This window comes from Cyclopterus lumpus, chromosome 4, assembly GCF_009769545.1.
Source record: "Cyclopterus lumpus isolate fCycLum1 chromosome 4, fCycLum1.pri, whole genome shotgun sequence".
Classification (NCBI taxonomy): Eukaryota; Metazoa; Chordata; class Actinopteri; order Perciformes; family Cyclopteridae; genus Cyclopterus; species Cyclopterus lumpus.
This window is the reverse complement of record NC_046969.1, coordinates 15271754-15283907: the sequence shown is the minus strand read 5'-3', so window position 1 is coordinate 15283907 and position 12154 is coordinate 15271754. Positions and strand designations below refer to the sequence as shown.

The following is a 12154-nucleotide window of genomic DNA, read 5'->3' as shown; positions in this document are numbered from 1 at the left end:
GTCCGCCACTCTGCCACCACCCTGTTGGATACTGCTCAACCGGGCACCGGGGTCCTGACCACTGGCTGGATGATGGAACACCTTACGTAGCTCTGCCACAAACTCCCTATAGGAGAGACAGAAGCTGGCACCCATGGCCCAGGAAGCAGTAGCCCACTGGGCTGCCCGGCCGGCGAGCAGGTTAATCACATACGCGACTCGAGTGGTGTCAGAGGTGAACCTGCTAGGCTGGTGAGCGAAAACCAACTCACACTGCATGATGAAGGTGGCACAAGTCTCAAAATCACCCTCGAACGGTCGGGGGCTGGAGAGGCTAGGCTCCCGTGGTACTGGGTTGGAAACCGCAGGGTTAACCGGAGAGGGATACACAGGGGGCGGGTTCACAGGCTGGTTCAGCGGCTGGGTGGTGAGGGCCATCGTCAACGCCCGCAGCTGTAGCAGGATCTCGGCTTGTTGGTCTGCCGATGCCGCCTGCTGACGAGTCAGGATCTCCACAGAAGCGTGGAGCGGCTGGACCTGGGCTTGGAGGTTCTGCACGGCAATGGAGGCCGCCTCCAGCTGGTGAGAGTGGGTGTTGGTCAGATGCAGCTGCCTACTAAGGGCAACCTGAACAGAGCTGGACAATCCACTCTCTGTGTCGGCTGGGGTCGTCATGGCGAGTTCGTACTGTTATGGTTTGTCTCTGACCCCAAGCGCACGACAACAGCAAGGTTTAGTTCTAGCCGAACACACGGCGTAGTTTATTGAGCACAACAAGTCACTTAGAAAAGAAACACAAAAAACTCAAAGTGTCCCCTTAGTCCACGGGTGATCGAACATCAAACCCCAAAAAATCCAAGAAAATACTCCACACAAAAAAGTCAGCAAAGGCACGAGGGAAAGTTCAGTGACGACACAAGGAGGAAAGTCCACGGACATCATGGCACGAACTCGCAACGTCAACACAGACAGTCCTGATCTTTATCCCCCCGAATACAACGAGCTGACGAGCTGCAGCCGTGGGACGAGCTGAGTGGCTTCAGGTGTGAGTTGGAGCGCCCCTGGCTTGTCCCCGCCTCCAAGCCCGTAGCTCCCTGGCAGCGCGCTCTGAGGTACCGGGTGTCACTGTGTGAACGGGCTGAGGAGGGAGTCCGGCTGGCTGAGTCCTGACAACATTAAATGATTAATTATGTAGTTTCAGTATAAATTGTTCAGAATACATTTTAAGCAAGTTATTTGAACTCATTTGGCCTTGTGTATTGAGGACCATGCCAAAGAGTAATGTGGCCGGTGTGAAAAAGGAGAGAGCTGTGTATACTGGACGCCTCGGGCTTAAGGAAAAGTCAAGATTCAATAGGTTTAAAATAAAAATATTTAATGGCAAAAAAGTACCAGACAAAATAATACGTTCACGATCGTGAGGGACGGTTGAACGGACTTCCACAGACTAAATCACTTTCTCTCGTGAAGTAAGGAGCTGTCTGGTCAATTCAAGCCGAAAGAAAAGTAAAAAGAGAACGTTTCCCTCAGTACAAATCCCTTTTATCAGTATTCAGTCACGCCTTTAACACCTTTAAATGTTAGTAATTTGTCGGGTCAAACAAACATCACCTTTGGTTGGCTTAAGGCCATAGTAAAGATCATGGGGTCAAACGTCACACTTCCGGTCAAGACAAAGAGTTTCTTTTCAGAATAAAACCTCTCATCTTGCCTTCAGTATAAAACGTCACAGGTTCCCACTCCGCTGTCAATTTTAACAACATCTCTAACTAATAGACTATCATTCATTCTCATGCATCATACAATTATAATGCATACATTTATCAACAGTCACAATAATAGATTATGATAATCTCATGCTTTACAACATATTTCTGCAGACTATTTTAACCAATATTCACTATTAATTATCATACTTCCATTATGTATTAATATAAAACATAAGACTATCTTTATGTGCATGTGCAAATCAAAATAACCTATTACAACTCTACACAGGGTTAATCAACACCAAAAATCCCTCTTGTGTTAGTTATTATTACTGCTGAAGGATGTTGTGACTTGTCAATAGCAGATGTCCCTGTATGTTATATGATGTAATGCAATAGCTGTAAATGTAAAAGCCATTATTTCTTTCTTCCAACATAAAGGCATAAATACATATAAATTATCCCTAACAATATGTTTACTATCATTGTTTAGATAATGTTCTATTAACACTTTATTATATGAAGCCATTATTATGATAATAACTATAAATAATATTGTAACCTATTAGCAAGAATGTAATGCATTGTGCTTCTTTTTTACTGTCTGACAGATTGATTAGTCAATTCCTGTATTGCATATGGATGAATAGAGGTGAATGTGGTTCCTGCTGCTGGTTTCCTCTCTTCTGCTTCCTTTATTGGGCAGGCGATCCGTTTCCATGGTTACCCTCCAGTAGGCAGGGTGTGTGTGTGTGTGCGTGTGTGCGTGTGTAGGTGGGTGCATGAGTGGGGGTGCTTATGCTTGCATATGTCGTATGCACAGTCTGTGCTTGTCTGTGCAGCATGTACTGTGAGCACACTGCCACGCTCTGAGGCAGAGAAAACTGAAATGCTGGATTCGTAGGAGCAGGCAGATGGCATTTATAAGACACACACAAAGATACGCATACACAGACACACACACACACACACACACACACATACACACACACCCTGCCTACAGTTAAGTACAGAAAGCTAACCGGAGTGCCAGAAAAAAGGACTTCTCATCATCTAACTAGCTCCTTCTGTCCTTATACTCTTCCTCTTCACTTGATCTTCCGAACAAAGGCAAACTGAAGCAGCATGGTGGAAGGGAAGCCCATCCAAGAACGTCTCTTTGCCTCGACAAAGTCACAGCCATTATGTTACGCTCAATGCCAGCGCCGGCACAGTATGGATGGATGGGCAGTGAGCACATCTTGTGATGTCCTGAGTCCAGAGCTTCTTTTCTGCACTGGCTAGAGTTAGACTGGCTGATATGTTTTGTTTGTTTTTTAATTCCAAAAATGTTATCTGCAAAGAAAAAACTCTGCTGATTCCACACAACGAGGGTTCAGGCGTCAAACCTGAAAACAGGAACACATTTGTTGAGACACCGTTGAACAATGGAGAAAAAAACATGCTTACGCTTATGTTCCTTATCGGCTGATAAAACACAAGTCAGTAGCCAATGATTATTTGAGGAAAAAATCCTTGGCAGTTCACTTGTCAATCAATATAGTAGGAAGAAATATTTGTGTCTACTGTTAAGAAAGGAGCGCGCGTGTTCCTCTGAGCTTTGTTTTACTACTACTTTGTTAAACTACTACTCGGGTTACCTGAGGCCCATCCATCCCAGGTGAGGAGCCCATGTAAGAACACATCTTTGGTCCCTTTTGGGCTTGGCCTATATGGGAGATTGTAGTGAGTGCCCGGGAGCTCAGCCTGAAGAAATAACAAACCCAGAGACAGATTTTCTTTTCCCACTTGTGACATGTTGTGAAAGAATATTTGCTATAACTAGTAAACTAAACTAAGAACGTCTTTTTCAGTGCAAGAGACACAAAACCAACACGTCCTCAGTACAGTGTTGGATAGATTAGATAGATATACATAGATGATACACACACATTTCCTCACAGGTATGCTTTATTGTTATTTTCATGCATCATAAGATGTAAAACCGTGTTAGTATTGGATGCTCTATATTCTGATCTGGTTAAATGCACCGTAAGCGTATTACACTAATAGAGAAGACCTGTGTCATTTTCTCTTTACAATGTCGAGCAGGGGATTTTGTGACAAATCATTCTCTCTCTAGATATCTTACATTATTCACCTGGCTCTCTTTATTACTGACATTACACATGTTGGTTAAGATATAATAGCACTTAATCCGCAACAAATTTATGCTGCCACAGATTTGGCGCCGTGTGGAGCTTCATACAGGGATCTCATTTTCTAAAATGGTGGTTATATGTATCTGCACTTTTGAAATGTCCCAAAAGGTACAATAACAACAACATTATAATATGGCAATGATTGATTTGAAATGTACATGTATTGACTTCCATCAGGCAACAGTACATTGACTGCATTAGACTTGATTGTTCCATACAAACGTTCATAGAAACACAGCATAACATACTGTACAATTCTCTGTCTCTCCACATAAATAGACATTTAGGACTTTGTGCAGACAGAAGGTAAAATCAGGCAACGCTCTGCAGATAATCTGCAGCACTGTGTTCTGCTTTGTTGAAGACCCCGTTGTGATGATCTCATATAGTGTGAAATGGAGACTGTCACATGAAAAGAAATGCAGGTTTTTGGACAAAGGCTGTGTATGAGAATACATCACTTTAAAAAAAAATACCAGATTTAGCTAAAAGCAAATGTTCTCCTGTGGTCCGATCCACATTCTCACAGGGATTTAGTCTGTAAAATCAATGCAGGTCATGTTTATGTACACTTATGTATCACTATCCACACATGAAGCAGTTTCAACCCACACAGCCTTTTTAAACAAGGATTTGGAGTGCATGCGTCTCTCCAGGCTGGGTCAACGCTGGCTGGTAGCCGTGATCGTGTCCCCAGATAGTGTTCTAAGGTTAGCTTTGAGGTTTCCATATAATTGCTAGCTTGGTTTTGGAGCATATGGCGGAGGAAGGTATTCTGCTTAAAAGCTCCACTCCCACAAGTGATGCCAGACCTCATGCTTGGTATATTTTGTGCATCCGATAGTGTGCAAGGGTATGTGTGCGAGAGCATTTCTTATATTTCTGCTGCCGATCGGACAAGCTGTTAAATGAGGTGTGCCGTCTCTCCGTTTAATAAAAGGAAGGACAGAGAAAAGACAAGACAGGGAAAGTTTTATTTTATCAAAAGATTTTTTATACTTGTGGGAAAATTTGTCCAAATTCCAAATGCACGTCATTCAAACTATTTGGATGAAAGTTAGCAAGAGTGAGTGGTGACTGACTAGCTGTGTTTCTGATCAACAGCCCTGATTCAGTTAATCAGATGGTTCAAACCAATTCATTTTGACTGTCACCTTTTAGGGGTTTTCTTTCTCACTTCAATTTAGTTGTAATTTCCAGAGATTTAAATTCAGTGATTTTCTGCTGTAGCTGGCTGAGGCGAACGTCACCTTGTTGCAAAGTTAGAAGCTTTAGTAAACATACGCAAGTGCATAAGTCTTGCTGAGATGTTTCTATTGTGAGTAAGCTGTCCTGCTATTTTAATTTCCATTCACTTAAGAAAGTTACCTCGATCCTGGAAAAACACAGGTAACATTTAAAAGTTGATTATTCTTTATTTAAGGTGCCACAGAGCAGTGCTCTATATTAGCATCACATCATCTCCCGTGATTATCTGAATGTTTCTTGTTATATTTTCTGTACAGTATCCAAACTAGATTAGCCCTTGACCTTTGTTGTAGGCTATCATCACTTTTTTTCCACTAAAGCAAAGAATATATGTATATAATATCTAAAAACAGGCAGCCCTGTTTTTTTCTTTAACTTTACTTTAAGTTCTTGTGGTGAACTTGAAAAGAGAGCAGAGAGAGCGGTAGAGCTGAAAGCTTTTCCATGTCCAGCTGAGTTGGCGTGAAGTTACCTGAAGCTTTTCAGACATATGCCCCAGCATGGAGCCTGTGGGCCTGGACAGGAGAGATGTGCTACTAAAAGCAGACTGCAGTCAGATGGGACCTGCTTCGGGTCATTTTCTGCACCTACTGTTTTTGGATGGAAGTTTATATAAAAACGTTGGGATTATCATAAATATCCGATGAAGCCTTGCACTTAAAAAAAACAGGCACAGACTGATCATTGGCCGTGACCCACTGAAGCCCTTTAAAGCTTTTACTGTAAGTTATGGTAAAGACATCACTGTTGTCATTACCTCAATTCAGATCATGTTGCAGTGGAATAAAGTCATTGGAATAATTTCTCAGAAACAATGTTTCAGAGATCCTTTGCAGTAATGGTAAGGTACTGGAGTATAAAGCATCTTCCGCTTCCTGGTTCAGGCCACGACAAGCAGCTCAGGGCTCTAACAATGGAGATTTTTGATTATTTACAACAGACACACAACACTGAGGTGAAATACATAACATGATATTTTTGTAGGTCGCTGTGGTTTCTTTTTGCGCTTTTCTTTTGTGCAATGTTTTTACGGTGGATTTTCATCTCCTCTTTCTCCAAGAAGCCGTAGAAAAGATGAACAGGGTTTGCTTATCTCTCCGGGTGGAAATACAGAGAGACATTAATGTAGCGGTACAATCAAAATAGGATATTGACCGTGAAGGAGCATCTTCTTACCTCATGAGAAATAAAAATAAGACGTATGGTCCTAATCAGCTTAAATGAGAAAGCAGAAATGATTGTTTGTCTTGGCGACAGAGCGGCTCAGGGCATTACATAGCATCATAGTCAGATATGATGAAGGCAGTATCTTGGGGGAAGCAGAGATGAAAAGCAGTCTTATATTTTTAGATTTTGAATCCTGGGAAGAAAATCGAATGGAGTGCATTAGTAACATTTTCCCCTCTTTCAGCCGTATCTATACCCTCACGCAAGGCATATAGTCCATGGACGCTCCAGTGGGGCCAACAGTGGAAGACAGAGGTTGCGCTGGGCAGCAGATGTGGATTTGTATGAATGTATAAATATGAAGTAAAGCGATGCTGAAGGAAAGCACACATGCTCAGCAAGCCTAAAGGTTAGAAAACATGACGTCCTTTGATATCACATCGGAGACAATCTTATTTCAGACGCCTGGCAGGTCTGCTCTAAGAGAAAGGCTCATGCTTTCTTTGGGCAGCGAAAAATCCGCTTCTTGCTTTCCATTTTTCCTCCCTCTCTTCCTTGCCTCCTTTTCACCACCCAACCACCAATGACCATTTCTGTGAGTGTTACACACTCCAGAAACGCATCCTATCTGCTATAGTGTGAAGCCATCTCATAGGGTAAGCTATCAGTGTTGGTGTGGCTGAACATTCAAATTGTCTTAAGATGGCATTGCATATTGTTTATTTACAGACTCACATTTACAGCAGATCAGTAACCAATCAGGTTGACATCAATGTATACAGAACCACGGCTATTATAGATTATATTAGTTTATGTGTCCCAAATACCATTTTAGCCACATGCAGGACACAAAGTCAGAACTTAAAAAGTTGAATAATTTCAAGTTCTGTATATTCAGCCTTTCCATCAGCCATTAGAAACTTATGTTCTTTGCAATGTTATCACTTTGAAATACTGGTCAACAACTTGTAGTGCAGCTAAAACCTTTTCATTACTGATCTCAAGAGTCAAGCTGCTCATTACACTCTTTAGTAAATTGATGTACAAATATGGAGGTATTACACTTCTGCGATGATGCAGTGGGTCGGGACGCTGTCAGTGGTCACCGCCGTCTGAGAGCACTGAAGAGTGGCGGTCTGTGGTTAACAAGATTAGTTCACCTTGTTGTCATTTGATCTCATCAGACCACAGCAGATCCAAATCAATACCCACAAATTGCTCAGCAGAAGGGAGGAAACCGGAGGCAGACGAGGCCCTGGAGGAATGACGCTGGTCCCTTGGCCTTTTTAAAATTGGTCTCGCCTGGAGTTGATCATTTTTAATGGGAATGCGGAGCAGATTTGTTTCTACAATACAAACTGATAACAGGATGCTTATGTCTGTGTATTTGATCGTTTGTCTCTGGGATCATGTAGTACAATGTTTGGACAGGCTAAATGAAGGGCAATAGGAAACATCTTGGCAGTATATTATTAAAGGGGATTGGTTTGCCGCCAGATCAGAGAAAGAGTAAATTAAGCATTAAGCTACAGTCACACAGCAAACTCATTTCAGAGCTAAAATGCACCTAGAGTTGCAATATATCATGCTATATATTTGGGGGGAAGAAAATCTCTTTGTTTTTACCAGCTGTCATCACACAACTCACACCCAGTGATTTAAAAAAAAAAACAGAAAGGAATGATATGCAAAAAGATTGTCCACATTTAGCTGACTCACATTGGAAGAAAAAAAAAGAAATCACATTAGTAGTGAAAAATAATCAGTGATGAAGATATAAGTAGTATAATTAGTTGTGTTTTTTCAGGTCTCTCAAAGCTTATCAGTCGCTGTGAGCTAACTGGAACTTGTAACCAGGGATGAGGAGTCCTGGTCCAATCCTATCACTGCCCTTTCAATGCCTTTGTACCCACGCTGTGCTGTCTCCCCGATGCAGACTGGACGTGTCATTTTCAAACTTGACAACAGGTTTTAAGAATAAGCAGCCCATTTAAACTGCTCAGAAACATGTTTGCAGTCGAGCTCATGCATTTCTTATTTGCTTACTGGATGGACATGAACATGATAACATGCAGGAAATGCTTGTTTTATTATCTTGATTCTCTTAAACTATAAGAGTTTTAGTCTGACTGGGGGACACTGGGGTTTGACCTTTTAATGTGGTAACTGAGAGCATTGGCTAAAAATACTAAATATCTGCAGTAAATGAACCACAGCGAGAATCTGCTTGAATCCCCAGCTACCTCAAAGCTACTGGTTTTCCCCCTCTGACTCTTTCTCTGTACCTTTTTCCCTTCCAGAGCGCTCACCTGGCAATGATCGACACTCTGATGATGGCGCACACAGTGGAGACGGTGAGCGTTGAGAAGGTGATGGCCTGCATTCGTCAGTATTCATCTTGCGACCCTGAGGTGGAAACACCTTATGACACAGAGGATGCAGTGAACACCTGGATCAACAAGGTGGGATATGGTATCTCTTTTTAAAGTAACTATACAAGGACTGACTGCGAGATGCTGGTCATTGGGGTTGTACCGTATCATAAACTTGAAGTAAGTCACCTTGTTCAGTATCACAAGTCGCAGTTTCTCATGTCGCAGGTCGCTCAGAGGCATTTCATCAATGTCAGGCTCTTATAGCTTGAGCACTGACATTCCACAGTGCACAGTGGGGTCACAAGATATTACAGTCAAAAACACTGACCCGAATACAATAAAATCTGTTACATGTACACCACTGTTTCTTCATGCCCTGAAGCTATGCCATATACGTAGCAGGTGAACTCCAACACTTAAGAAAACATCCTTGTGGGTATAATAAAGGTGGGATTATCCAATTCCTTCCTACTTTCACTGCCTTTATAACCTTTTTAACAGAGTGTTATTGATATAAGGATTGCCATATGTTGACGATGTCATGGAAAGCAAGCAACCCTCACGATTTTCCTGAGAGACTCCTGGTTTTCATTGCCCTCTTCCGGCTTCCTCCCAGGTCACAATTATCTATTTTTTTCTCCAAATTTATGACCCTCTTTTTCCTCTTCGTTACCTCAACCTGTTTCTGGCCCTGGACAGCATGTACAATCCTTACTTTTTGCACTTGCACTGAAAAACAGCTACACAGTTGTTTCCTGCCGAAAATTGCTTGCGACACAACAAGCACAGCATGCAGTGCCCGAGCCATAAAAATACTGTGAGAGTGTACTTATTATTGTGCTCTTATGATTCTTGCAAAGTCCTCAGAATGCAGGAAAGCCTCCGAAACAAAAAGCTTTCCTCCCTATTTTTTAAGTCTGAAGCTTGGCTTACAAATGAAATGTTTGTGGCTATTTCTTATGATCGCATGATTTAACATCATCCACATCTTGCATGCAGTCATCTTTCTCAGTTGTCTCTATTCTCATCAGCTATGACACAACGCTTTTTATGCCAGCTCCTCAAGGCTTGTGGACCTCTGGTCCGTACTCAGTTAAAACACACATGCTTGTTTCAACTAACAAGGGCTTTCCATTGCTGTTAAGCAGTATTTTAGATATGTGGAAATAGGGTTAATTCAACCAATTAGAGAAGGACCCTAAGGAAACAGACAGACAGGTTCGCTCAACATTACTAACTTTTCACCTTGACTATTATGGTTCCTATGAAAGCAGTAAGTAATGAGATGAAGATGAAGTATTAGTCATAATCTCTTCCTTATCGTGCATTTGAATCTTGTTTATCCTCTGTCTTTCAGGTAAATGAGTATCTGAAAGACATCGTGGCTCAGGAGCAAAGGAACAGGGACACGCAGAGCACCGAGCCTGCTGGGAGTCCTCGGGTGGGTGTTTTTTCTTTTCCTTTCAATCCCAGCTTTAACACTTCACAAGCTACTACAACACTACCATACAGATGTCACCAGTTTGAGGGGCACTTTCAAACAAACTTCAGTGAAATCCTTAATGGATTTAGCACAACATTCTCATTTTGGCTGACAGAGAATTGTCCCAGACCTCAGACACACTGTGTCATTTGAATATCTGAGACTAGTTTCCTCCAGAAGATCTTAAGCCCTTAAAACCCAGCTAACATCGAAGAAAATCTCACATGTCTGAGCTTCTTCTGAAGCTCAGACATGTCTGCATTTTTTAAATGAGAAAGAGAGAGAACGCCAGGATACACTCAACTTCATAATGAGTGTATCCATCCTGATGACTGTACAGGCTTCACTCACTTCATTTGCCTTAACCAGCAGACCAGTGTTCTCTGGTCTCATTAGGCCAGCAGTCATTTAGTGCGAGTTCAGCCATGTTCAGAGTCCTGCCTGCAGTCTGAATCTGTTGTGTAACGAATTCCAGTATCAGCAGGGATTTCTAGTGTGTGTGTGTGTGTGTGTGTGTGTGTGTGTGTGTGTGTGTGTATGCGTATTATGTAGTAACTGGAGTAATCTGTGTTTGGATTCTGCACTTTACACCACATTTGCAATACATCATTCACTGATCCACTGAATAATCTGTTCACTCACTTGTGACATTTAAATCTCACATTAAAGCTTTTTACTGCCAGTTATACATTTCACAGTTAGGTCCAAGTTTTTGTGTCAGAGTTCATGGCAACCGCTGCCCATCACCCTGACACAGCAGAGTGATGATCAGAGAGAAGGAAGGAGGGGGAGGAGCAAGTGATGTCATACGCATCCTTCATGCTTCTTCTGCCCACCCCTATGACATTTATTATGCACCATCTGCACTTTTTCAGAAAAAAAGTCACTTGTGTGGATTTTGAATGATTCAATGTTTTTTTGCAAGTTTCATTCAGTGACCTCTGACAGTCATGAACCACCTAAACACATGTTAGATTACCCTGAGAAATGTCAATTCACATTCATCAGCAGCAATTCAGTTCTCTCTTCTAATATTAATTTATTTGATCTACATTTAAATGATGCCCTGCCCTTGATCTCTACTCCACTCTAGACACTCCTCTTCTCCTACTCAGACCTGTCCTCACCCCTGGGTCATTCCTCCTTTCCCAACTTCCTTTCTCACAGTTTGTCAGTCAACACACTACGACACCGTCAGTGATGCTGCTTTGAGGAATGTTAAGTGAGTTATAAATTCTACCTCAGGGAAAATATATAACCCTGTCTCTTGTGTTTTAGCCTGCAGAGAGTTGAAATTGAGCAATGCTGTGTGTGTGTGTGTGTGTGTGTGTGTGTGTGTGTGTGTGTGTGTGTGTGTGTGTGTGTGTGTGTGTGTGTGTGTGTGTGTGGGCGTGCATGTGTGTGTGCGTGTGTGTGTGTGTGTGTGTGTGGTGCTTGTCCCAGGGCTATGCAGACTTCCACTAAGTTTGATGCTGATCTGACCAGTCAGTGTGCAGACGCAGCCGTGCATGCCTCAGCTATTCCACATCAACTCACACACTTTTGATTGGCAAAGTTGCATCAAAAATAAGTGACCAATCATTTCATCTTTAGATTTGTTTTAATGCTTGCTGAACAACAAAAGCAGAGTCTTTTTTACCGCGTCGTCACTGATGTGCCATGATGTGAATGTTAACACATCAGTTTATTTGGCACCCAGGCCTGAGAGCCGGCCCCTCAATGACAGAATCCATAACGTCAGGCTGCTCGGTTGTGTTTATTAGTGTGTCTGCATGTTAGTGTTGTGAGGCTGCAGCTGTTGTGTGTCTGCCTAAAGTTTATTTAATAATCGCAAGTAGTCAACTATCAGCAGGAACAGTATTGTTCGTAGCATTACAGTTGTGCGATTTGAGCCAACAGAAGGCTCGAAGAAATAATGAATTATATTGGCCTATTATAAAACCTCTCTGCATGTTGATTACGGGACAGTTTTTTACTTTAATTTGTGTCTAA

At 42.2% G+C, this 12154-nt stretch overlaps 1 protein-coding gene across 2 annotated transcripts in view; it reads left to right on the top strand.

The window, feature by feature from the left end:
- Window positions 1–12154, top strand: part of camsap2a (calmodulin regulated spectrin-associated protein family, member 2a) — a 50943-nt gene that overhangs the window by 15106 nt on the left and 23683 nt on the right. For both annotated transcript variants that reach the window (XM_034531283.1, XM_034531282.1), the window contains exons 3-4: window positions 8605–8766; window positions 10037–10120. In XM_034531283.1, the coding sequence (XP_034387174.1) occupies window positions 8605–8766; window positions 10037–10120 (246 nt within the window). The remainder of the gene's footprint in view (window positions 1–8604; window positions 8767–10036; window positions 10121–12154) is intronic.